This window comes from Nansenia antarctica (genome assembly GCF_963989245.1).
Source record: "Nansenia antarctica genome assembly, chromosome: 4".
Classification (NCBI taxonomy): domain Eukaryota; kingdom Metazoa; phylum Chordata; class Actinopteri; order Argentiniformes; family Microstomatidae; genus Nansenia; species Nansenia antarctica.
Genome location: NC_137689.1, coordinates 46,433,713 through 46,461,533, shown reverse-complemented (window position 1 = coordinate 46,461,533; position 27,821 = coordinate 46,433,713). Strand labels below are relative to the sequence as shown.

Here is a 27,821-nt window from a genome sequence, read left to right as displayed (position 1 = left end):
GGTGGATCAGGGGCTGTTCAGCAGGCGGTGCTCGGGGACTGGGAGCAAGGTGGGCTGGAGGGAGACTAGTCTCTTCGAAGGCATCAGCTGCCTGCCGCAGCACATCTGGCCATGTCGACATTTTTAATGGCTATAATACTAAATAGGCTAAATAGTAATAAATAATACTAAATAGGCTATAATACTAAATACTATACTATAGGCTGTGGAAAGGCTGGAGACACACAAAAGGCAACACGTGCAGCAATTGGTGAAAGGGCAAACTCTACAAATGTCATAGTTTTTATACTCTCTTGAAGCTCCCATAGCGAATCACAGCGCCACTTATGGCCGGAAAGGGCAGAACCTATGGCTGGAACCGGAAGGTTGTATTCCATTCCGATGTAGGTGCCATAATACCTACATCGGAATGGAATACAATGCAAATTAGATCGGATTTGCAATGCAAATGAGTACCCAGAACCTATGGGCGGATACTAATTTGCATATGGGCGGATACTAATTTGCATTGTATTTGCAAGTGCCTATTTGCAAGTGCCATAATACCTACAGCGCTCAAATGTAATACACATGCAGAATGGAATACACTCGTGACCAAATACAATACACATGCTAGAATGGAATACGCTGCGCTCAAATGTAATACACATTGCTTTTATTTTGGCACAAACATTCCGTATTTTTGCATTGTATTTGGTGTTACACGTGTATTCCATTCCGATGTGTGTATTGCATTCCGATGTTTGTATTGTATTTAAATCAGGCATGATACACCCTCCATACCTAGTAAGGACCGGGCAGAGCGCTCCACTGCCCGACAGCAGAGAGATAGGACATGGGAGCGCAGTGCTCCCAGGCCACCCCACCTTTCTCCATATACCACCCTCTCTTGGTTTGCTTGTGCCATATACCTTTCAATTGTGCTGTGATGTCTCACATACTTCCTGAAACTCTCAATTCTCAGAGCCTGATATAATATTTTTGCTAAGAGTATGATTATGTTGATTAATGATTGTCTGATACTAAGTCACTAGTCAATAGTGCCTTGTGTAGATGAATATTATGTTTGAGTTCATAATTAACATGGACAAGGTCATCTGATCAAGGCACATAAGCTCATTCACATGGTTGTGGAGTAACTCTCGCTGTGAAACATGAACAAAAGACCATGACACCTTTCATGAGGCTTGCTAATTTTATTGTGCATATTGTGTCTAATCTAGAAAGGACATTAGTCTCCTCAGATGTAACTGGGGGTTCATCTTAATCTGGGTGTGATTATTGAGCCTTGGCCAAGCCAATCATATTGGTGCCTCTGTTGAAGACGGCATAGTACTCTCTGAGGAAGACGTCACCCAGGATCCAGAGGCTGCCAAAGCTCGTCTGTGGCTGGAAACCGGTGATGCAGCCATAGTAGGAGGACTGTAGTGGTGAGACAGATTTGGTCAGACTTGATGATTGAATGACTGCCATGACACACACACACGCATACACACATACACACATACACACACACACACACTGCGGTGGTCTTACCTGGCGGATATAGGCGGAGCCTGGGAGAGGGAAGGCGTGTCCGTTGATGTTGAAGGTCAATGAAGGCAAGTTGTTAATGTTGTTACAGTCCACAGCATACTGAGGGAGGAAGAGAAAGATGGGATGAGTGAGAGAGAAAGGGAGAGAATAACATAATCAACACCCTCTGCTATGAGAATGGGATGTATCGTTTTATGACGACCAACACACTATGTAATCGCTGAGCCATTCAGGCTACAGCAGGCTACTTACGTTTCCGTTGTTGTATGTGGCTCCCACACCAGTGTTCAGGGCAGAGATGTCACTTGAGGGTCCAGCAAGCAGAGAGGTGCCAGTGTCCACGAAACCCTGGCACCCGCCATTGCAAGCCACAACCTTGCCATTGATGGTGACGCTTGAGTAGACATGCCATGCAGATCAGGAGCTTGTCATTTAGTGGTACATTGCATGCCAACACAAAGCTCAAACACTTTCAGTTTTCATTAACCCTTTCATCCCCTTTCATTTCAATAGTGCTTGAGTGCTGCCAGTGCTCGAAATTAGTAGGACCCTTTTATAAACCCTCTATGACCTTCTATTAACATCTAAAACTGCTACCATGTTCTGTCTGCAGTAATTCAATAGTGTTTAAATGTTATAGGATCATAAACAACCTGCTTAAACCCTCCATAAGTGTCCAAGCCCCCTATGGTGCTGTACCTCTCAATAGCGATCTGCCAGTACGTCTGGGAGGACACAGGGATCCAGGTGATCTGGCCTTGGTAATGGTTGGGGTCAACACCACCGAAGGTCACCTCACTGCCAGTCGACTGCCTAAAAGAGAGCACTCTGTTGAAGACACTCCAGCACCTTCTCCGCTCAGAAAAAGAGGAACTCTCTCCAGCTCCTTACCCGCTCAGGTAGACACCGAACATGTCCTGGGCTACAAGACCCTCAGACATCATGTTGTCAAACACGGGTGTGATCCCACCGGCTGCCAGCTGAGGGAAGGCCAGACCCAGGATACCATCAAATCGCACCTCACCCTCGTAGGCTCCCTCCGTCTTACTAATTCCAAAGGTCTGGTTCTTGATGGTGATCCCACCCACCTGAGGAAAACACACGATGGAAATCACCAGAAGAACAGAAAGAGGTGGATTGTGCAAAATACCAGATATCATGATGAAATGTGAATCAGCCATGTTCTAATACCAGATATCATGATGACATGTGAATCAGCCATGTTCTAATCGCATCTCGTCACAAAACCGACACAACATTGTTACGTTAGAGTTTCCTTGGCTGCTCCTTGGTGCCTCCCTCTGGCGTCCCCTGGTGGTCCTGGGACATTCCTACACTCCCTGCTCTCCTCATGGATTAATGTGTGTCATCTGTTTATGTTTGGCACCTGTCTATTTATGTCCTCACTTCCCAGCACTCCCTGCTGTGTGATCCTCCTCGTCTCTCCTGTTAGTGTGTTCCTGCCTTGTTTTTGTATCTGCCTGGACAGGGAGTTGAGTGCTGCTCCAGCCGCTGGTTCTGGTAGGTCTCTCGACTGTTGGTCTCTCGCCTAACCCTAACCCTGTTGGTCTAGCCTAACCCTAACCCTGTTGGTCTTGCCTAACCCGGTTGGTCTCTCGCCTAACCCTAACCCTGTTGGTCTAGCCTATCCCTAACCCTGTTGGTCTCTCGCCTAACCCCAACCCTGTTGGTCTAGCCTATCCCTAACCCTGTTGGTCTCTCGCCTAACCCTAACCCTGTTGGTCTAGCCTAACCCTAACCCTGTTGGTCTAGCCTAACCCTAACCCTGTTGGTCTTGCCTAACCCTAACCCTGTTGGTCTAGCCTATCCCTAACCCTGTTGGTCTCTCGCCTATCCCTAACCCTGTTGGTCTAGCCTATCCCTAACCCTGTTGGTCTCTCGCCTAACCCTAACCCTGTTGGTCTAGCCTATCCCTAACCCTGTTGGTCTCTCGCCTAACCCTAACCCTGTTGGTCTAGCCTAACCCTAACCCTGTTGGTCTAGCCTAACCCTAACCCTGTTGGTCTAGCCTAACCCTAACCCTGTTGGTCTAGCCTAACCCTGTTGGTCTAGCCTAACCCTAACCCTGTTGGTCTAGCCTATCCCTAACCCTGTTGGTCTAGCCTACAGAATTGCACCGGTTTGAGCAGCGTTTCTCTGTGGGGGTTCTGGTTGTTGTTATAGTTTTCGGTTCTAGTAAAAAGTCTTTAGTTGTGCCAAACGCTGCCTGCTATCGTCTATCTGTCCTGCACCACACCTGGGTCCACTACACACACCACCCCGTCACACAACGCCACCTTGGTGTTAAGCACGGTTGTGTTCCTCACCCTAACAGTATCTGAGATTTGCCAGCCAGTCATGAAGCCAGTTCCATAGTAGATGTCGAGGTATTTGCCATTGGCCTTGTAGACGTACGTTGTACTCTTGTATGGGTTGTACTGTTGATGGTTTTCTGTAAGGAAAGGAGAGGTGGTTATCTTTGACTAGGTCATTGACCAACTTGCTATTACAATATTTGTGTGTGTGTGTGTGTGTGTGTGTACATACTGCAGGACGAGCTTGTGCACCAGATAGAGGGCACCCACAGGTTGGAGGAGCCAGTGTCAAAGAGCACCAGGAAGGACTGAGGGGGAGTACCAATAGTGATCGGACCAAAGTAGGACAACTAGGGAGAGGAGAGACACAGAGAAACCACAAGACAAGATAGTCAAAGGCAGCAAAAATGGCAATTCATCATTTTGCACTGTAATTAAAGGCAGTGCTGTGGCTGCCAGGACACTCTTACATCATAGTCATTGGTCATGGGCTCACTGGAGACGGAGCGGCTCAAGTCGAACTTTTCCATGGGTCTGGGGGGGAACTTCAACCGATGCTCCTCCCACAGACCCTGCTCCTCCAGACGCTCCCTGGCACTCTTCACCTTCATGAGAGGGACACTGCAGGGAACAAAATGAATAACATAAACAGTTACTTGTGTTCAATATGTCACATATTAAATATTCAGATCAGTCATGCATGGAGGAAACGGAGCAAAGTAAAATGTGATCTTTTGACATTACGAACACATTCATTCATCATGGTGCATTATGGTTTTGAACTTACCGGATGAGACACTCTGAGAGTGCCACCATGGCACACAAGACGATAGCCCACTTCATGATGTCTGCTGTGGTCTGGTTCCACCTGGCAATCAACAAACACATCAATCTAGTTCTTTGTAGCGCACCTTGAAGTGTTTAACAGCAACCTGAGACTTAGGGCCATAAAAGGCATGAAGAGCCATCAGGGAAACCTCAATAAATACAGTAGGAAGAAACCTTGGGAGGAACAAGACTCACCTGTAGGTTCTTATGAATGAGTGACTTGGGATAGGTGTGTGGTGTCTTTTATACAGGTAGACCAGCGCCTGTATCTATCTCCATCTTGCTTCGTCACAGCAACTAACGCCAAAACACACAGCCATTTCCACTGCAGATGATAAGTAATCGCGGAATAATGGATAACCTTTCGACAATGTCAAACTTTGAAAAAGTACTGAGTTGGCAGAATCATTTCATGATGTCACATGGGACAGAGGACACTCCAGCTCAGGCCATTTCATAATTATTGCTTTTTGTGTTAGAGGGGATGGAGAGGTTTCAGGAGGGACAGTTAAGGTGACGAGATGAGTGTTCAGTCTACGATGGAAGGTAGGGAGTGACTTTGCAGTCCTGACAGCAGTGGGAATCTCGTTCCACCAGCAGAGTGCCAGGACAATAAATAAAGTTTGGTAGAACAAAGATTGATGGTAGAACTTCACAAAGTCCGAGACTGGTTAAGAGATAACAAGCTGTCCCTACACATAAGGAAAACTGAGTCAATCATGTTTGGGTCAAAGGCGAGACTGAGAAAACTCCCTGGTTTTATAGTAATGGTAGGCAACCCACCGATTACAGAGAAGGAGTCTGTGAATGATATTGGCTGTGTCCTGGACAATAGCCTATCTGGAGAGAGTATGGTGCAGAAAGTCCTTACTAAGATCAACAATAGGATTAGATTCCTAGCCAGACTCGATCAAGCGACCATGATAATCCTGGCAGGGGCTTTGATACAGTGCCATTTTGATTGTGCTTGCTGCTCTTGGTTCAACAGTGTCCCCAAGGTTTTAAAAAAGAAACGGCAAACATCACAAAACAAGTTAGTTAGGATCATTTTGAGGCTACCATCCGGTACCCACCTTGAGCACTTTCACTACGAGAGTCTAAGATGGCTCAAAGTCTAAGATAGAATGAAACAGATCCAGTTGTGCCATATGGTGAAGTCCCAAGACATTTTAGTAACTATTTTAATTGCGTCAGTGATACCCTTTCATGCTCCACTAGAGGGAGCTCCACGGACCTCATGCCAGTAAGGGTTAGAAGCTGTAAAGAGACATTTCTATACTCAGCGGCAGTTCTTTTTTCAGTTTGCCTGGAGAGCTGAAAACTATTTTTAAAATGTATAGATTTAAGATACTTCTGAAAAAATGGCTTAGAGGTGAACATTAACAGACTAGTTATCATGCATATCAGCAGACCTTAGGGCTTTATTGTTTTTTATGAATGTTCCAATGTTGCTGTGTCACTTGATTACCTTTAGGATGTTGTGTTGATTTGTCATGCTGCCCTGAATACTGTACATACCTGTTACCTACCTACTGTACATACCTGATACCTACCTCATCCCTTTCCAACAAAGACCACAATGGAAAGAAGCAGCTCAGCTTTGTAGTGCTATCCTTGATAGTTTTATAACTTACATTTTGTATGTATGAATCTGCTTCAGATGCATTGTTATTCTTTTATTTTAAAATTGTCTAATAAAACTAGATAAAAAATCAACCAGAATATCATTCAGGTGAGGTGGAGTAGTGAGGACAGTGAGGGAAAGGGACATGTTAGAGAGGCCGGCCAGCAATCGGAAGGTCGTTGGGAGCCGAATGTGAGCTGGTGATTGGAGGTTTGTTGCCTTCATATCTAAGGTATTCCACCACCAATGCCATTGTGCCCTTGAGCAAGACACTTAACCCCTAAGCTCCCACACCCTGGGAGTGTGCTGTGCTGTGCTGTGCTGTGCTGTGCTGTGCTGTGCTGTGCTGTGCTGTGCTGTGCTTGGTGGTGGCGATAATCTCCCATAGAAGGGAAACAAGAAACAGAGATTATGTTTATATCAAGAACAAGCATTTTAAAGGTCAGTCTGTATATAGTAGACATACATGAAGTACAAGGCATCCAAAAGCTCTTAATTTATTTTTGCTTTTCTATGAATGAATGAATGAATGAATGAATGAATGAATGAATGAATGAATGAATGAATGGTCTTTATTGTCATTGATATAGTACAGGTACCAAACAACGAAATTTGGGAGGGGGGGGCTCCCCTGGTGCTAGAAAAAAAAAAAAAAAAAAACAAGAAGGGAAAAGAGCTGGTTTACATAAATAAAGGCTATGTACACTATCCACTATACTATACTATACAAATAAAACACTGTGCTGTACTCTATGCTATTCTATACCTATTCTAACATTTCCTATTCTCTGAACCTTATGTACCCTAGGGTTGTCATATTGCACATAGTGTTATTGCACATTCATTTAAAGTGTCGCAGTTTGCAGGTTTGAAATGTACACAGTTGTGTTTCAGTATTACACTTGATTTCAATCTGGTAGCTGCCATCAATTTGTCTAGATTGTCCAGGGCCTAGAACCTAGGTCTTTGCTGTGTTCAGGGCCTGAATGGCCCTGGGGTAGAAGCTGAGCTTCAGTCTGTTTGTCCTTGCGAACATGGTCCTGAACCGCTTGTTCGAGGGCAGCCGAGCAAAGTGTTCGTACCCAGGGTGGGATGGGTCTCTGGAGATCTTGGAGGCCTTCCTGAGGCAGCGTGTGTTGTACAGCTCTTCCAGAGAGGGGAGGGGGGCGCCGGTGATCTTCTGGGCCGATCTCACGACTCTCTGTAGCGCATTCCTCTCTGCGGCTGTGCAGCTGGAATGGAATGGAATGGAATGGAATGGAATGGACTTTATTTGTCATTGCTACAGTACAGGTACCAAACAACGAAATTTAGGAGGGGTGGCTCCCCTGGTGTTAGGAAAGGGATTTTTTAATTTATTTTTTAGAAAAAGCATAAAATCACAAGAAGGTAAGGAGCTGGTTTACATAAATAAAGGCTATGTACACAATCCACTGTACTATACTGCACAGATAGTCAACTAGGGTTGTCATATTGCACAAAAGTATTTTTTCACGTTATTTTAAAGTGTCACAGTTTGCAGGCTTGAAGAACCAGATGCAGATGCAGTAGGTGAGGATGCTCTCCACTGCGCAGCGGTAGAAGGTCACCAGCATCTCCTGTCCGATGTGGTCTTTCCTGAGGACTCTCAGGAAGTAGAGCCGCTGTTGTGCCTTCTTGATGATGGCTGCTGTGTTGATCTTCCAGGACAGGTCATCCTGTATGTGCACCCCCAGGAATCGGAGGGTTGAGACTCTCTCCACGCTCCCTCCATCGACGAGCAGGGGCTGGACCTCAGATTTTTTCCTCCTGTAGTCCACGATGATTTCCTGGGTCTTTGACTGGTTCAGCAGCAGGTTGTTAACCTTGCACAGCTTGCTCAGCTGCTCTACCTCATCCCTGTACGCCGCCTCGTCCCCCCCCGAGATGCAGCCCACCACGGTGGTGTCGTCTGCAAACTTTACGATGGAGTTGCTGGGGTGGACGGGGGTGAAGTCGTAGGTGTAGAGGTTGTAGAGGATGGGGCTTAGCACGCAGCCCTGGGGGGACCCAGTGCTGAGACTGAGGGCTGTGGAGGTGTGGGAGCCCACCCGCACCCTCTGGGGGCGGTCAGACAGGAAGTCCTTGATCCATGCACATATAGGGCCCTATTATGCACTTCTTAACTTGCCGTCTTAAGTCTTAATTAAGACGCACCGCCAGGTTAAGACCTACCGCCACCCTTATTATGCGCTTCATACGCGCTACTGCTATTATGCAGGTGTCGATAGGCAGTGGCGGATTAAGGTGGTCAGTGGCGCTAGGCTACTCCTTTGTGTGAGGCCCCCCCCCCCCCATTCTTATTTTTTTCCTTTCCTAACACCAGGGGAGCCACCCCTCCTAAATTTCGTTGTTTGGTACCTGTACTGTAGCAATGACAATAAAGTCCATTCATTCATTCATACACGAGCCTCCCCCTCCCCAAAATACACAACTCACGAGCACCCTGCACACACAGACCACTCATAATGCTTTACCATAAAACACATTGTGCTTTAATAACATAATGCAAACAATAAAAAATGCACTGAAAAGGTTGTTATCCTGAACTATCTCTGTTGCTCACCTCACCTCAGTTCTGTCTCTATTGCTCTCCTCTCCTGTTGTCTGTCTCTCTGTTGCTGTCCTCTCCTGTTGTCTGTCTCTCTGTTACTCTCTTCTCCTGTTGTCTATCTCTCTGTTGCTGTCCTGTTGTCTGTCTCTCTGTTACTCTCTTCTCCTGTTGTCTATCTCTCTGTTGCTGTCCTGTTGTCTGTCTCTCTGTTGCTCTCCTCTCCTGTTGTCTGTCTCTCTGTTGCTCTCTTCTCCTGTTGTCTGTCTCTCTGTTGCTGTCCTGTTGTCTGTCTCTTTGTTGCTGTCCTGTTGTCTGTCTCTTTGTTGCTGTCCTGTTGTCTGTCTCTCTGTTGCTGTCCTCTCCTGCTGTCTGTCTCTCTGTTGCTCTCCTGTTGTCTGAGAGAGAGAGAGAGAGAGAGAGAGAGAGAGAGAGAGACACACACAAAATCAATACAGCAACAGTCCAAATTACATCCACAAAATAAGAGATAGATGCCCAGATTAAGGCAACACAATCATAAATGGTCCTTCCCTTAGAAGGTCTTTTTCCTTGATTTTCTGGCAGCAAAGTCCTTAATGAGGCTGGTGTAATCCAATGTGCGCAGAATGTCAGACTCAATTGACATCAGGCACAGGTGATTTAGCCTCTCTTGGCCCATTGTGGATCTTAGTTTGTTTTTGACAAGTGCCAGTTTAGAAAAAGACCGCTCCCCGCTGGCATTCGTTACAGGCAGAGTCATAAACAGTCGGAGTGCAACATCAACATTGGGAAACACTGCCTGTATTTTCCTTCCTCTTATAAGTTTCAGCAGTGACCTCGCTGAGGTGTCCTCATTTTCTTTAATGAATTCCCTGAATTGTCTGATTTCCTCCAAAAAATCTTCCTCCAGATCACCTGCATAATATTTCTTCTGCAGATTAGCCGCTCTTGTGCGAAGATCTAGCATGGAGATGGATGGAATATTGTTTAAAAAAACAAATGTCTGCTGAATATCTTTGTATGAGTGATACCTCCTCTCTAGTTCCATGACGAGTCGATCTATGACAGTGATATAAACCGTTACTTTAAAGTTGTCTCGGCCTGATCGCTCACAGTCAGGTTCAGTGGATTCATCTGCCTGTTTTTTTCGTCTTCTCTGCCTCTGTGTGTCTGCTTTGTAGTATTGGGACAACGGGGACATGTTTTTTGCAGCACTCTCAAACTTGTCAAAATCGTCCCGAAGACTGGCCACGTAATCCCTCAATGAGTAGACTAAATCAACAGCATTACATAAATCCAGCTCTACTGCCTTTAGAGCTTCGCTAGTTTTGTGAAAGCGCTGCAGTATGGTGTTCCACATAGAACACAGAAAGGCGTTCTCTAATTTTTCCATCTTTGTGTAAAGTGTCGTGGCTTCATCCCGAGTAGTGCCATTTTGGATCGGGTCATCGCTCATCTTCTTCAGTGACTCTTGGATGTTGGCATAGTTCTGGTGTAGTGCTTTTGTTGCTTGCGCATGTGCTGACCATCTAGTATCTGACAAACTTTTCAATGTCTCCAGCCTCTTGTTGTCAATAACATTTAGCCCCGCAGTTATTATCTGCCAACGCGCCGTGGATTTGGAACAAAAATTATAAAGTGTCTGTACAAAATTTAAAAATTCCATTGTCACAGGGCAACAATCTACACCGGCAACTCCCACTAAATTGAGTGTATGCGCTGCGCAGGGTACCCACTCGGCCAAATTATTTATCTTCTTAATGCGTGCTTGCAAACCACTGTAAATGCCGGACATGTTGGCTGCATTGTCATAACATTGGCCTCGGCAGTTATTGATGTCAATGCCCATTTCTTCCAAAACGCCAAGAACAGACTGATAAAGTGACTCCCCTGAATGACTCTGAATTGGCAAAAACTTGAGAAAACGCTCCTCCACGCATCCATCTGGTGACACATATCGTATGATGAATGTGAGCTGGTCTGTGTGTGCAACATCTGGTGTAGAGTCGACGCTGTTTGAAAAATACTTTGCTATTTTTACCTGACTGATTATCTCAGCTAGAACATGCTCTCCCATCAATTCAATAAATTCTAAGCATGTTGTTGATGAGAGGTAAGATGTGGTTCCCTTGCCAGCATTTCCATATTTGTCTATGTGCGCTTTCAAGAATGGATCAAACACACTGATCGCTTCCAACACACCCATAAAATTCCCATTATCAGGCTGGCCAAAGGTTTCACAGTGTCCCCTCAATGGTAATCCTCGCTCTGCAAGAAACTTCACCACTACAACCACTCGCTTTAACACATCTGTCCAATAAGCACACTCGTTGTTAAACTGCTTTTTTAGTTCTGAGTCAATACAGCCAGCAGCAGCGCTGCGCATCACATAGGAAAGCTACTTTCGGAACCTTCATGCTCAGCCAGACACACTGCTGCGTTTTTCCAGTCATTGTAGCCTGTTTTGAGTCCTGATTTATGAGCACCGTCTGCAAATAATTTACATGCGAAACAAAATACTTTTCCTTTTGCAGGTGAATAAATTAACCATTCTCGAGGCACGGTTTCGCCATTTGACTTTTTTTTCTTTTAAATAGTTTTTTTGAAAAATACCTCTTCTGATGCTTGTGCTGTGTTTCTGAAGCGGCGACATTAGCATCTTCATTTTGACAACATTGTGGCCCCATCTTAATCCAATATGTTCTCATGTCTTCACCAACTGTATCCCACAATCCAGGATCCGAGCTGTAAGTGGTGGTAGGATTTGTGTCTGGACCTGGTGGTCCACGTGTTGCCTCCTCTTCTTGATTGTCCTGCTCGGTATCAGTGTCACTGTCAGCTGGTGGTGGTACTGGTAACGTTAGTGCCTCTTCTCCGCGCTCAGCCTCGACAGCCTGCATCTCCCCCCCCATGTTCGCCTCAGCGCTGCTTGTGCTAGCGACACCCGACCCAGAGCTAACCGTTTCGTGGCTCTCACTCTCGACAACATTGGTCGTTTCAGGCGCAGCAGCATTATTAGAAAAAAATGTTGAAATCTTGGGCAACTTTGCTATATTTAGTTCTTTTTTCATTAGTTCTTTTCGTTTTTTGGCCCCACTCATGTGCGTCCGCTTCATTTTTGCAACTTTTGAATTTCTGGGGTGGTTTGGTTTGGTTTCCAAAACGGAAATGGCTAAACGTCACTTTTGAACTTCAGACTTAACAAGCGGATAGAAAATATAGGGGGGCCTCAGGATAGAAAATATAGGGGGGCCTCGCCGCCTCAGGATAGAAAATAATATGTTATTTTATTATTATTATTATATATATATATATATTTTTTTTTATCCAATGTTAGGTGGCCCCCTAGTGGTGGTGGCCCTAGGCTGCAGCCTAGTAAGCCTATGCGTTAATCCGCCACTGTCGATAGGCGCCCACACATAAGACGTAAAACTCCCGTGCATATATTACTCATTGTGGGAGTGTTCATATGTTAATGAAGTGCACTAGGCGCCCCTGCTATTATGCGATCTGACTTTGCTCCTAGCGCTAAGAAGTGGTTTGAAAAGTTCTTAAGTTTAGACTTCATGCACGTTTTGAAACACGAGCGCGCCTCCGCGGTTTGAGAGATTGAGATTGAGATTGAGATTGAGATTGAGATAATGTTTATTGCCACTATGCATTACACATATAGGAATTTGCTTCGTCACCACAGCAAGTGCGTTTATACTTTTTTCACATATCAAAAAACAGGATAACACAACAACAACACAGGACAGACAACAGTGCATTGGATAGTGCGGTATAAAGTAAAGTGCAGTGCAGAGTTTTTTTTGAGTCCAGTTCAGTCCTGGGCAGACTTGGGGGCGGGGGGGGGGGGGGAAGCCAGAGTCATTTAACAGCCTGGCGGCTGAGGGGTAGAAGCTGAGCCTGTGGCGGGCCTTAAGTGCCTTAGGCAGCCGCAACCTTCTTCCAGAGGGAAGCAGGGTGAGGAGGCCGTGGCCGGGGTGGAAGGGGTCAGCCATGATCTTCCTTGCCCTCCTCAGAGCCCTGGTGTCATGCAGGGAGTTGAGGGAGGGCAAGGGACAGCCGATCACCCTCTCTGCTGAACGTCGCACCCGCTGCAACTTGGCCTTGTCCTTGGTCGTTGCAGCAGGGAACCAGGTGATGATGGAGTGGGTGAGGATGGATTCTATGATGGCCGTGTAGAACTGGACCATCATGGACCTCGGCAGCCTGAGTTTCCTCAGCTGCCGGAGGAAGAACATCCTCTTCTGGGCCTTCTTTGTGAGGACCTCGGTGTTCTGCTCCCACTTTAGGTCCCGGGAGATGGTCATGCCTAGAAAGCGGCATGACTCCACGGAGGCCACCGGGGTACCTCCCAGCGTGATGGGAGGGGGCAGGGCTGCTTTCCTTCGGAAGTCCACCACCATCTCCACTGTTTTTAGAGCATTTAGCTCCAGATTGTTTAAACTGCACCATCTCTGCAGCCCCTCGATCTCACCCCTGTAGGCAGAACACGCACGTGGCTCCACGGCAAGACGTCAATTCCGGTCACAGTATAAATGCCACCCAGGAGCGGATTTAGGATCGTAGGAGATCCGGGGCTTAGCCCAGAGGGAGAATGTAATGTGCGCGCGGAGCGCGGCGGAAAATTTTGCCTTCAACCTTCAACTTACCACCACCTTAAAGCGGACAAAAGGCACTGGAGAACACATATACATTCACACCCTTTAATGAAGCAAACTAATTGTGGTGGTTCTGGGCACAGAGGGAGGTCAGCACACGTAGCTCCCCCTGTCAGTCAGTCACCATAATTTATATTTGTATAGAATTACATAATTGATGGGCTGAGGCTAGTTATGTTACAGTATGTATATCAGGGCAGACTCTGTGCTCACCACTTATATTGTATTTAGAGTCTTGTCCTGTGTTATATGACGATATATTACATGTATTGTTGGCCTGTGTATAGTACTGTGAAATCAAATCCCCCCTGGGACATTAAACAAACTTAGTTAGTTAGCGTTACATCTTAGGATAGATTTGAGTCATGTTCTGTATACATACATACTACCATAAGGGCATACTTAATGTGGTTACTCCATGTTTACTAGCTGTAACATTAACGTTACATCATTCTTTTTCACTTGTTACTCAGTCAACCAGAGTGCAGATATCAAAGACTATCAGCCTGTTATTCACTTTATTTGTATAAGTATTATCCTTTGTTTGATTTCTTACCATGTACCGTAACAGTACCTTGCTATGTTTCATTTTCATTATAACATAACGTTATGTTATGACAGCCAGCTAGCATCAGCAAACCGGAAAAGTAGTGTCAGTGAGTCAGTCACCTTTCTAATAAGATTCACAAACCTGAAACATCATCTATGTCATCACTGCTGGTGATGTCATTCTTGCTGCTGATACTGCTGCTGCAACAGTTCTTGGCGCTTGTTTTGTTGAAAACAACTTTGGGATATCCATCCTTACAATTTTGCAAGTCAGGCACTGATTGAGATCATTTCTTCTTCAGGGCAGGGCAGGCTAGTAAAACATTCGGGGCTTTTCAGAAAACATCCGGGGCTTGAGCCCCAGTAGCCACCCCTCTAGCGCCGCCCCTGTATGCCACCACTGGCAAATGTTAAGCCAGAGAGAGAGAACAATGGAATATATCCTAGGAAGGAATTATGATAGACGAAGACGGCGAGCCGAGCGCATATACCGGCAACGACTGTGTTACCTCGGGCTGACAGGTAGGCCAAATCTCAAATCAATCCTGGATTCGTGATCTAAGCATTTTAGCGCTTTCAGTTTGGTGATCCAACTGTTAATAATGCTATAATATATTGCAATTACAATTATATTATAGCCTATTATTAAAATATGTATAATATAGCCTATATATATTCTTTTATTCTGTTTACAGAGCAGCAATGCTTGTATGAGCTGCGCTTCACCCGTCAGGCAGTAACTGACATATGTCGTTTGGTCAGCAATGACATAGCCACCAATGCCTGTTTCACCACCTCGGCTCGGGGAGGATTTCGCGCCGTTCCAAAGATTGCGAACTGACGAGCCTTGACCTCATGCACGAGCTTGTTACTTTCTTCTGCAGAGAAGCGCGCTGACCTCCTTCTTAGGACTTCCATAATAGCATAGCGCTAAAGACTCAACGCAGCCGGTTCTTAAAGGGAATGGCACCTGGCATGCTGATTGGGTTGATTGAGAAGATGCCCAAAACACACCCATGACTAATTTCTTTGCTTAGCGCCGGGTTTTAGGCGCCCACTACCGCACGCATAATAGCAAAGTGGCCTTGACCACGCCTCCACGTCTTAAGTTTAGATCTACCGCCTCGTCTTATTGCTTAAGACTTATGAAGTGCATAATAGGGCCCATAGAGCAGGGGAGGCTGGTTCATTAGGGGCAATTGGACAATGCCCCACCAAAGGGAGAAGAGAGAGATTTTTTTTCTATGACTTCTAGACAGTGTTGCTTCTGAATATCATAGTCCAATCAGCTAGTGTTCTGTGGAGTATATCATAGTCCAATCAGCTAGTGTTCTGTGGAGTATGTTCCAATCAGCTTCAAGTCCCGCCCCTTTCAGGGCAACTTTCAGTCTACTCGAAAGTGCACTAGGCTGTTCTCGTAGACTTGCATGTAAAATCTATTTTGGTAACTTCAGGCCATTCGGTCATTTGTCTATGGGGTTTTGGGACATGCACAAAGAATCGTACGTGCTTACGTCATGTCATACGGCCGGCGTCACGTTCGTTCACCTGCTTCACCATGGCTAGTAATGTTCTGAACAACTCGGTTGAATCTTTAAAAGAAACACCGTTCAGCCGTCGTAGCAACCAGGAGAAATTAACAGTAAAGGAATTAGGACCACCCAGACCAAATTTAATTATAAAGCAAGTTTATACAAAGGCAGGGAAAATTGGAAAATCGTATAACCGAGGATTTACGAGGGGTTGGTATGAGAAGAAAACATGGCTAGCGGGATGTGAAGTAACAAATGCGTTGTTCTGCTTTCCACTACCGGACTTTGTAAACAAATTGAACAAATGGATTAGAAGGAGGCATCTTTTGTTCCCAACTTGATATTGCAACTGGACCTATTACCGAAGTCAAACTTGTGTAAGTAAGTGAATCATCTGTCCTTCAGTCATGATAGGAAAACCAAATCGATGCTGGGAGAAGGAATGGCAGACTGTATTCTGATTGTATCTTCTATGCTCTTTGTATGTTTCTATGCTCTTTGTATGTGTCTTGGTGTAGGAGAAACGTAGGACCACGTTGGAAACAAGTGTTTCGGTACACGTTGACGTGTAGAAACTGTAGAGAGAAAATTGTAGAAATTGTAGAGAAAACTGGGGGGGTAGAGGTGATGAAGAGGTATGTACAGGGGGGGGGTAGAGGTGATGAAGAGGTCTGTACAGGGGGGTAGAGGTGATGAAGAGGTCTGTACAGGGGGGGTAGAGGTGATGAAGAGGTCTGTACAGGGGGGTAGAGGTGATGAAGAGGTCTGTACAGGGGGGGTAGCGGGGATGGAGAGGTCTGTACAGGGGGGTAGAGGGGATGAAGAGGTCTGTACAGGGGGGTAGAGGGGATGAAGAGGTCTGTACAGGGGGGTAGAGGGGATGAAGAGGTCTGTACAGGGGGGGTAGAGGGGATGAAGAGGTCTGTACAGGGGGGTAGAGGGGATGAAGAGGTCTGTACAGGGGATGAAGAGGTCTGTACAGAGGGGTAGAGGGGATGAAGAGGTCTGTACAGAGGGGTAGAGGGGATGAAGAGGTCTGTACAGGGGGGTAGAGGGGATGAAGAGGTCTGTACAGGGGGGTAGAGGGTATGAAGAGGTCTGTACAGGGGGGTAGAGGGGATGAAGAGGTCTGTACAGGGGGGTAGAGGGGATGGAGAGGTCTGTAGAGGAGGGTAGAGGGGATGGAGAGGTCTGTAGAGGAGGGTAGAGGGGATGGAGAGGTCTGTACAGGGGGGGTAGAGGGGATGAAGAGGTCTGTACAGGGGGGTAGAGGGGATGAAGAGGTCTGTAGAGGAGGGTAGAGGGGATGAAGAGGTCTGTAGAGGAGGGTAGAGGGGATGAAGAGGTCTGTACAGGGGGTAGAGGGGATGGAGAGGTCTGTACAGGGGGTAGAGGGGATGGAGAGGTCTGTACAGGGGGGTAGAGGGGATGGAGAGGTCTGTACAGGGGGTAGAGGGGATGGAGAGGTCTGTACAGGGGGTAGAGGGGATGAAGAGGTCTGTACAGGGGGGTAGAGGGGATGGAGAGGTCTGTAGAGGTGGGTAGAGGGGATGGAGAGGTCTGTAGAGGTGGGTAGAGGGGATGAAGAGGTCTGTAGAGGTGGGTAGAGGGGATGAAGAGGTCTGTACAGGGGGGTAGAGGGGATGGCGAGGTCTGTACAGGGGGGTAGAGCTATTCTCATCCTAAAATTGACTGTAAATCCAGATTTTAAAGTTGATATTATTCCCTGTGGAGCATGCCCCCATAACCTGTGCCCCACCCAAACATTTTAGCACCAGCCGCCACTGCCATAGAGTGTGATAGTCCCAGGTCTAGTAGTTTGGTCACTAGCCTGTCTGGAAGGATGGTGTTGAAGGCAGAGCTGAAGTCCACAAAGAGCAGTCTTGCGTAGCTGTTTCCCCTCTCCAGGTGGGATAGAGTGGAGTGGAGAGTCGTCGCGATGGCGTCCTCTGTGGACCTGTGGGCTCTGTAGGCGAACTGGTATGGATCCAGGTTGGGCGGGAGGCGTGTGAGTATGTGGGCCCGGACTAGTTTCTCGAAGCACTTCATGATGATTGGTGTGAGTGCCACCGGGCGGTAGTCGTTTAGGCAGCTCACCGTGCTTTTCTTCGGGACTGGGATGATAGTTGAGGTTTTCAAGCAGGGTGGGATGGTGGCCTGGGACAGGGACTGGTTAAAGATGTTGGTGAAAACCCCGGCCAGCTGGTCGGCGCAGTCCCTCAGCACCCGTCCCAGGACGCCATCCGGCCCTGAGGCTTTCCTGGGGTCCACCGCCTTCAGCACGCGTCTCACTTCATGCTCTGTGAGGGTGAGGCTGCTGAGAGCTGGAGAGAGTGGTGTTTGTGTTGTGGTTACCTCCATTCGCCCCTCGTCGAACCGGGCGTAGAAGGAGTTCAGCTTTTCCGCCAGCAGGGGGTCGTCCTCCGCGGCTGTGAGCCTGTTGGCTCTGAAGTTTGTCATGTGCTGAACCCCCTGCCACACCCGCCTGGAGTCGCAGGAGATACAACAGTGTGGGCAAAGCATGGGTAAAGACCTAACCATAATCCTAACCCAAAGCATGGGTAAAGAGGTAGACAAGGTTTTGTGATGACAGTTATGACAGAGACAGTTATAAAGTAAAACCCCAAGGGGTCTATTTATTTAAGGGAGTAGCAGGCGATGGTCGTTTAGGCAAGCGGGGGGTCAGGAGGGGTACTATCAGGTATCATTAAGCTGGTCTAGGTCTATCAGGTATCATGACGCTGGTCTAGGTCTATCAGGTCTCATTAAGCTGGTCTAGGTCTATCAGGTCTCATGGCTATAGCACTGTTTCAATAACAGTGTATTACAATAGTCATCCAGTGTTTTCACAGAGGTAATTATCAGTCCTAGCCCAGTGCAGATACAAACTCTGGGGCCTCATTTATAAAAAAGTACTTGAACGTCATCTTTGACTTTCACGTAAGCACATTTTTCTAAACGGACGTAAGCATTATTTATAAAACGGGCTGCGCTCGTTTAAAATTGCGTACATGCTTCCTTCTATAAATACCAACGCAGGTAAAATGAACGCAGGTGAATGAGGTTTGTATTAACGCCTGTGATAGCGGCTCAATTATAGCGGCTGAATTAAGCCAAGTGCTATAATATAGGGTAGGTGTTCGTCTGGAAGGGGGAGAGGGCAGAGAAAGGTGGCTTCTCTGTAAGTTGCATTTGTAACTTTTGATTATGACCACTAACCAGGCAAATGCTTCTACTCAGTACTCAAGTTGTAAAAGAAAATCAGGGGAGGTGGTGGATTTTATCATAATGAGGACAATTTTAGCATCCCCTCAGCGTCAGTGACTTCAGTGTTAGTGACTTGGTAAAAATGTCATTGCATGTGTGCGTGCCCCCTCGCACCTTAAAATAGCAGTAATACCACATTCATTGATAAAATGACATAATGGATGGAAAGGGGGGGTGGCAGTTTTAGAAGGGGGATGATTTTGACTATTTTTATTTCAAGGGGGATGCTAACTCCCAGACACCAGAGAAAATCCAGTATAATTTAGAGCGTGGCCGGGCAAGGTCCGTTGTGGAACGCACTAGGCATTAGTAGAGGCTGTTAAACCAAAATATAGCGCGTTGACTTCAGTTCATGCAACACATGTCCCCTTTGGCATGCAAGTACCTTAGGGTGATAGAAAAACTTTTATCCAAAGACACAAGTGAGATCTGCTTTTATTTCAAAATGGCCGCCAACAATACATCAGAGCCCATTGGCAATTACCACACCCCATATATTTGCTACTGTTATAGTTATAATTACAAATTTGGTGTCAAACTGTACATTTGTGCGGCCAGAGAATCCAATTAAAAAGGTTTCAAGGATGAAAACCCAATAGTTTCCTTCTTACCATGGCAATCTGGGGTAAAATATGCAAATTCCATAGAAAATTAACATTTTAACATTAACATGAACATTTGGCAAATAAGTGGGTGTTGGGGTAGTTGTACCCCTAATACAGGTATAAGACTTAAGAATATCCTCTGAAAATGTGTTTTATTGGAAAGATTGACCCCCAAAACATAGGAAAAGACACCAAATATGTTGGATAGGTATACATAGGCCCTCCAATATTAACACCATTTTACCCAGATGGCGTCACTCTAAAACATTGTTTAACCTCTTTTGACCTTGAAAAAAGTATGATCCAATAAATTAATCAAGTAAGACTTTTAATATATGATGCAGGAGGGTATTAGGAACAATAAAAACTATGAAACATTACCATTGCAATTTGTCCTGGGTTGGGCCTTTTTTTGAGTTAGATTGACTGGACTAAAGTGCTTCCGAAGAAAGTAGCAGAACTCACCTCCAGTATGTATAAGGAGACAGCTAGTTCGTTCAGAGCAGCCTATACTGTCTCTAAAGAAAGGATGCCTTATACAAAACTGAATCCAATTATGAAACTTAATGAGATGAATGGCGCGACAGTTGGCCCCTGCTCACCGATCCGATCATTCATGTGCCCAGATTGTAGAGCACATTGCACAAGAGATGAAACAAATTCATTTCTAATGTCAAATCACTTGATTCCCGTAGTAGCAAAACATTAGATGAAAGCACAATTCATGGACGAGCATACATGATTATTTATGTCAGGTGCGATGTCACTGGAAATGGAGATGTGGACAATGTGTCGTGCTAACAGGGAAAGTGAATGGACTGTATAGCAAAAACAACAAAATGATTGGCCGAGATACCCGTGACTATCGCTTATAGCTGTTGTTTCATGGGGGTCATCCCTATGTTCCCCGGGTCCTATGTTCCCCGGGTCCTATGTTCCCCGTTTTCTTAGCAAAAAAAAAAAAAAGGGTTCTATGTTCCCCTCTTCCGAAAACTTCAGAAAAAGGGTTCTATGTTCCCCGCTTCCGAAAAAGGGTTCTATGTTCCCCGCTTCCGTATATTCCCCGCCTGCCGTTGTGTCAAGCGACCCCAGGTGTCGTTATGTAGTACTGCATGAGTTTTTTTATTTTTTATATTTTTTTAAACAACATACACAAATACATAATTATATATATATATTTTTTTTTTTAACAACATACACAAATACATAATCATACTGTGGATTACTATGTGTACAACATTATTATATGAACAAAATGATTATATGTACAAAACCTTTTGTAGGTAGGACACTATTGGACCTCGGCCCAAATCTAGTACTGAACCTGACCCCCCATGCTAAACCATTTGGAAGTACAGTATACTAGGACTCCAATTCAGACACACTGGGGGGCTGTCACAAATCTACTAACTCTAATCAGCCTGGTCTCACACGGCAGACGTCAGAATTCGACGTTGATGGACAAACGTCGAATTCTGACATGACATTTGCATCCAAACGTCGAATTCCGACGTGACATTTGCATCCAAACGTCGAATTCCGACGTGACATTGGGGTAGCTCGTTCTGATAGCGCAGGGGTGCGCCTGTTATGTGCGCCTGTCGGGGCTTCTCTCGGGATTATTCCATTTTGAATTGGAAACCCTATGGTTACCCTAACCCTAACCCTAACCCTAACCTTAACCCTAACCCTAAATGTGGCCTAACTAATTAATGCAAGTGCAATTCAAAATGGAATAATTAATAACTGTGATTTACCGTGGGTTAGGATAACAATTAAAACGTGTCCGGATAGGGGAGAGGACAGGGAATCCAAAACCATTTGAATGGTGTCGATCCTACACTCCTATCACCGTCGACACAGCAAGGAGCGAATTCCCGGGTAGAAATATTCTCTCGCCCCGCTGTCAGCGGGAGTTTCATCCAGGAAGCGGTTATCTGAGCAGCAGCGGTGGGGGGGGGGGGGGGGCGTCGCTTACGGCCGAATATCTCCGCGTCACAATGGGTTATAATTCCAATACATATGCTTAATCTGCTCTATTCATACATTAATCTGCTCTATTCAGACATTAATCTGCTCTATTCATACATTAATCTGCTCTATTCATACATTAATCTGCTCTATTCAGACATTAATCTGCTCTATTCATACATTAATCTGCTCTATTCAGACATTAATCTGCTCTATTCATACATTAATCTGCTCTATTCATACATTAATCTGCTCTATTCATACATTAATCTGCTCTATTCAGACATTAATCTGCTCTATGTATACATTAATCTGCTCTATTCAGACATTAATCTGCTCTATTCAGACATTAATCTGCTCTATTCATACATTAATCTGCTCTATTCATACATTAATCTGCTCTATTCAGACATTAATCTGCTCTATTCACACATTAATCTGCTCTATTCAGACATTAATCTGCTCTATTCATACATTAATCTGCTCTATTCAGACATTAATCTGCTCTATTCAGACATTAATCTGCTCTATTCAGACATTAATCTGCTCTATTCACACATTAATCTGCTCTATTCAGACATTAATCTGCTCTATTCAGACATTAATCTGCTCTATTCAGACATTAATCTGCTCTATTCATACATTAATCTGCTCTATTCATACATTAATCTGCTCTATTCAGACATTAATCTGCTCTATTCAGACATTAATCTGCTCTATTCACACATTAATCTGCTCTATTCAGACATTAATCTGCTCTATTCAGACATTAATCTGCTCTATTCAGACATTAATCTGCTCTATTCATACATTAATCTGCTCTATTCAGACATTAATCTGCTCTATTCAGACATTAATCTGCTCTATTCAGATATTAATCTGCTCTATTCAGACATTAATCTGCTCTATTCAGACATTAATCTGCTCTATTCAGACATTAATCTGCTCTATTCAGACATTAATCTGCTCTATTCACACATTAATCTGCTCTATTCAGACATTAATCTGCTCTATTCAGACATTAATCTGCTCTATTCATACATTAATCTGCTCTATTCATACATTAATCTGCTCTATTCACACATTAATCTGCTCTATCCAGACATTAATCTGCTCTATTCATACATTAATCTGCTCTATTCATACATTAATCTGCTCTATTCAGAATTATGAAACACGGGACGTGATGTTATACTGTCCATTGTGCCAATGGATGGTACGCACATGAGGTTTGCCTTGATGTTGAGAGTGGCATGGGAGCTGTATCTCAGACATGGGAAGGATGTTAAATTTCGGGACACATCATCAGTAGAGTACCTTTGAATCATGGGGTGTTTCGGCCTTTTCAACACTAGACACCCTCATCTAAGGCGGCCAGCTACAGGGTGATCAAGCCTGAGCTTGTGTCCCATGCCCAATCATGAGAATTGCCTGGTTGTTTAAATGGCGCAGCCCACGGGACTATGCAAGGCAGGGGTGTCCTCTTCCCTGAGTCAGGCCTAGAGCAGACCGCATACCTTGTTCACCCTCCTCCTGGAGGGTTCTGACCTGGGTTCTCAAGTGGGAGTGGGGGTAGGGGGGAGGGATTAGTGAGCGGGTCATGTTGCTGTTCTTTGAGCCCAGCAAGGGTCCTTCCGCTTGATCCATATCCACTGGCTGCTTCTTTCGGCCGCTTCAGAGAGTGATCTAATTGTCTGTCGCAGAGCCTGTCCATGGATGCCAAGGTCTTTCAGCAGCCTAACGGTGGAAGAAGCCACGAAACCTCTGCATCCCACTTCAACCGGATAGACTTTTGCCTTCCATCCTCGTTGTTGAGCGTCTGCTGCCAGTTCTGTGTAGCGCAGTTTCTTGCGCTCATAGGCCTCTTCAGCTGAATTCTCCCACGGGACTGTGAGCTCTATGATGTAAACAGACTTCATACATTAATCTGCTCTATTCATACATTAATCTGCTCTATTCAGACTTTTTAGTTGATCTACAAAATGTCTTTGTATTCATGTTATAATGTTCATTATCACTTTGTTTAAGGCCTGATATTGGCCATCGATTGCTACTGTCTGGATATATTGTTTGAATAAAAACACCTGAGGAAACTCTTTGTTTTGTCACAGTTGTATCCATGATGCACTTTCTTGAATCCATGCATACAATTTCAAATGTTGTGCCGCTACCCACACGTTTAGCTGTGTTGCTCATATCCACAAATGCATGATCCTCACAAGTCATACCTCGTTGTAAAGGTGACTAATCAGGCTGTCTCCATGATCTCCATGATCACAATAGCATGCTAAACAAACTGAACTTTGAATGGAGTCATAGTCATCTACCGTTAACGAGATATAATACGAAAAGCATATTTTTCAATGTCGCTCAAAACCGCACAGCAGGGGGGGGGCGTCGCTTATGGACGAATATCTCAGGGTCACAATGGGTTATAATTCCAAACTAAATGTCTCCATGATCACAATAGCATGCTAAACAAACTGAACTTTGAATGGAGTCATAGTCATGTACCGTTAACGAGATATAATACGAAAAACATATTTTTCAATGTCGCTCAAAACCGCACAACAGGGGGGGGGGCGTCGCTTATGGACGAATATCTCAGGGTCACAATGGGTTATAATTCCAAACTAAATGTCTCCATGATCACTATAGCATGCTAAACAAACTGAATTTTGAATAGAGTCATAGTCATGTACCGTTAACGAGATATAATACGAAAAGCATATTTTTCAATGTCGCTCAAAACCGCACAGCAGGGGGGGGGGGCGTCGCTTATGGACGAATATCTCAGGGTCACAATGGGTTATAATTCCAAACTAAATGTCTCCATGATCACAATAGCATGCTTAACAAACTGAACTTTGAATGGAGTCATAGTCATGTACCGTTAACGAGATATAATACGAAATGCATATTTTTCAATGTCGCTCAAAACCGCACAGCAGGGTTTTCGATTTCGAAGACGTCACTCACTGTGCTACGGAAACTGGCTAGTTACTTAGGGATTATATTATGGGATATGTGACACTGTAACCTAGAGACACACTGCGCTGTTACGTGACGTCCTGCCAATGGGATGTACAGTATTGTCCCATAGGTTGGCATTTTGATGCTTGGTCTTGGAAACAAACACCATGTTTGCACAAACATAGTTTTGTTGTTGTTGTTGTTGGTTGCAATAAAAGCCTATATTTTGGATTGATATCTCTACTGTATTTATTTGATTTCGTTTGACAAAAATATAGAAAAAATATTTAATAATGTGTATATATATATATCACTGGTGTTCTTTCAGGAATATAAGATTTTCAATTCCATCTCGAAAATGATCTATCTAGGGAGTTATATAAAATGCTGAGACAATACTATGACATTCATTGTGTTCTTCATTATTTCCAAGTCATCTTAAGACCCCCCCCCCCCCCCCCCCCCCCCCCCAAAAAAAAAAAAAAAAAAAAGAGTCAAACTCTCATGCAGTACCACATAACGACACATGAGGTCGCTTGACACAACGGCAGGCGGGGAACATAGGACCCTTTTTCGGAAGCGGGGAACATAGAACCCTTTTTCGGAAGCGGGGAACATAGAACCCTTTTTCGGAAGTGGGGAACCGGGGAACATAGGACCCGGGGAACATAGGACTCCCGTTTCATGTGGTGCTGTTGATGTGGTGAAATGAGTAGCCTATGGTTAATTAAAACGTGTAAGTCCCTATTGCATTATTTGAACATTTACAGCGCTGTAAATAGTGTCATTCAATGCACAACGCACGTCATTTCGACTGATCGACTTTCTGCGGCAGCGAAATACATTATCAATACATTACATACTGGTGGCCTTACATTCCTGTCTGTCTTCACTAGATCTGTCCAATAAAATGGACAATTCTGAGTGGGACTGCTCAGAAAAAATTATAATACATTATATACTGTAGGTCTATTATAAATATCCTTTCGTTATATAATATTCGTTGATGATTACGTAATCAAATGTAGGCTACTGCAATTACTTTCATTACTACTGCTGCGAGAGTTGAGAGAGTTGAGTACAACTGAGTACAACCTTTCTGGTGGGAGGTGTGGGGGGATGGTTTGAAGGGCTTGCTGGATGAATTGGCATCCTTTGTTTGTTGATCGGAAACGATCAAAAAGCGATCATTGAGAATAAGATGACCCTCCCCCATGCATCAACCATCAAGTGATTGTAACTCACTTTAGAAACTAGTTCTTAGCCTACACGTTTATTTGTCAAATACATGCTCTGCGTGTTTCTATTGATGTGATGATTAATAAATAATCTGTTGGTCAAAGATAAATTGATAAATGAAAGGGAGCAACAGAGGAATCTAGGGCCTACCGGCATTTGGAAAAGTAGTACAAATATCCATCTGACATATATATATATATACAAATACTTATCAAATGTACATTTTGTGATATAAACACAGCTGTTTTGCATCGCGCATAGCCCGCAGCTGTATTTGGAACACGAGTTGACTCGCTGGAACGAGACAGGCGCGCGAGACTGATACACACCACACCTCTGCCATATGATATGGCCCATATCATACCTCATGTATTTATCCATATGCCATATCACACCTCATGTACCACATGTATATCATAATATTTTCCAATATAAAATGATATGATATGGTATCAGATATATGGTACATTGCAGTCACACGCGCCCGTCCCGCTCAGGTTCTATAGATCGCGCAACCAGGGAATCGCCGACATCATTTTATTTGATGTAATTTCTGTGTTTCTGTGAATTCATATATAGCCTATAGCCTATTGCATTATTTGAAAATTGACAGCGCTGTAAATAGTGTCATTCAATGCACAACGCACGTCATTTCACACTATTTTGATCGACTTTCTGCGGCAGCGAAATACATCATCAATATCTTATTATCAATTATCAATATACTGGTGGCCTGAGGTGGTCCAGTGGTCTAGCACCGTGGTCGTGCACACATTATGTCGGCCCTTCTTCTCTTACCCTTCTTACTTTCTTGTCTGTCTTCACTATATCAGTCCAATAAAATGAAAACTATGAGTGGGACTGCCCCACTCAGAAAAAACATTATACAACAACATTATATACAAATACAATACAATATTATAAATATCCGTTCGTTATATAATATTCGTTGATGAGTACAGGCATAATCAAACGTAGGCTACTACAATTACCTTGCTGCGGTAGCTATGCATGCACCACACAACTTGATAGGTACATACTGTGCAGTGTATCATTCATAACTGCTACACATATCATAATATCTTATCACTATTGCATGGAACTTGGGTAAACCCGCTGTGAAAAAACCCCTTCAGCTCCAACAAATCTGAAGGGATTGGGAGACATGCTGTACAGTTTATCATTTTCATAACTGTCTGTACATATACATATCGTATGTATCCCTATTGCTATATATAGCCTATATATAAACACATTATGTTACAAATATCAGTCTTATCCACTGTATCTAATTCAGCACTGAAGCCTGAAGATTGAGCACAGTGTGTGTCCCCTCGCTACCTCTGCTGATATAAAAGATAATTGCAGCCTTGGAGAAAAAGATGGCAGCCGAATACCAAGGCAAATACACAGACACACACAGAAATACTGCAAAATCGCTTTATACTAACTCGATTTTGAAAATGTAAAGATGCTGGGTGGTAGAACACACATATCTAGGAAAAGTCATGAAATTTGATCGAGTGCAAAGGTAGAATTTTTTTGGTACTCACTGAGATCAAATGACACCTCACGGCTGCCCTAGTGTTAACTCACAGCGGAGAGAGGAAGATGGTGTCCTCTTTGGCGATTGTCTGAGAGGAGAGGGAGAGGGTCAGTTCTCGAAGCAGGGGACTCTGGGATGCAGGAGGACCTAGTTGGGTGGTCACTACGATCGTCACATGTCCAGACACCTCCAGAGCAGCACCTGGCCATGTGGATTAACAATACAACTCAAACATAATGAACATGTACCTGTATACCAATATCAGGGGGGAGAGTGGACCTCAATATCTGTGCACAGGTAAACTGGTCAGTGTTGATGATTGATGCAGGCTGAATGTGAATGTGCCCGGCGTTGGGATCCACTCCCACAAGCTTTACTGTGAATATCATTGACCCCTTGGCTAGGAGAGGAATAGTAATCTCTGGGTCTCTTTCCTCAGCCCCAGCCCCAGCCCCAGCCCCAGCCCCAGCCCCACTTCCATCCCCATCCTCCTCCTCATACCCCGCAAGGTATCTGCTGGGCAGGGTAACCCGTATGGCACTATCAGGGTCCAGGTTGTGGATGGGTATGGGCTGGCCTAGAGGGGTTATGAACTCCATGGCAGCCAAACTGGTGGAG

General features: G+C 44.8%; 2 protein-coding genes across 2 annotated transcripts; both read right to left on the bottom strand.

The window, feature by feature from the left end:
- Positions 1–1,278: 1,278 nt before the first annotated feature.
- On the bottom strand, positions 1,279–2,889 carry LOC308156015 (pepsin A-like; the record flags this gene model as incomplete). The annotated part of the gene is made up of 6 exons (XM_080529377.1): positions 1,279–1,422; positions 1,537–1,635; positions 1,789–1,930; positions 2,236–2,349; positions 2,428–2,624; positions 2,872–2,889. 6 exons carry the CDS (start codon positions 2,887–2,889, stop codon positions 1,279–1,281), a joined length of 714 nt encoding a protein of 237 aa, XP_080385503.1.
- Positions 2,890–3,773: 884 nt separating this feature from the next.
- Positions 3,774–4,694, bottom strand: LOC308156014 (pepsin A-like; the record flags this gene model as incomplete). The annotated part of the gene is made up of 4 exons (XM_080529376.1): positions 3,774–3,988; positions 4,084–4,201; positions 4,322–4,472; positions 4,639–4,694. The coding sequence occupies 4 exons, from the start codon at positions 4,692–4,694 to the stop codon at positions 3,774–3,776; spliced, it is 540 nt and encodes a 179-aa protein (XP_080385502.1).
- Between the last annotated feature and the right edge of the window lie 23,127 nt (positions 4,695–27,821).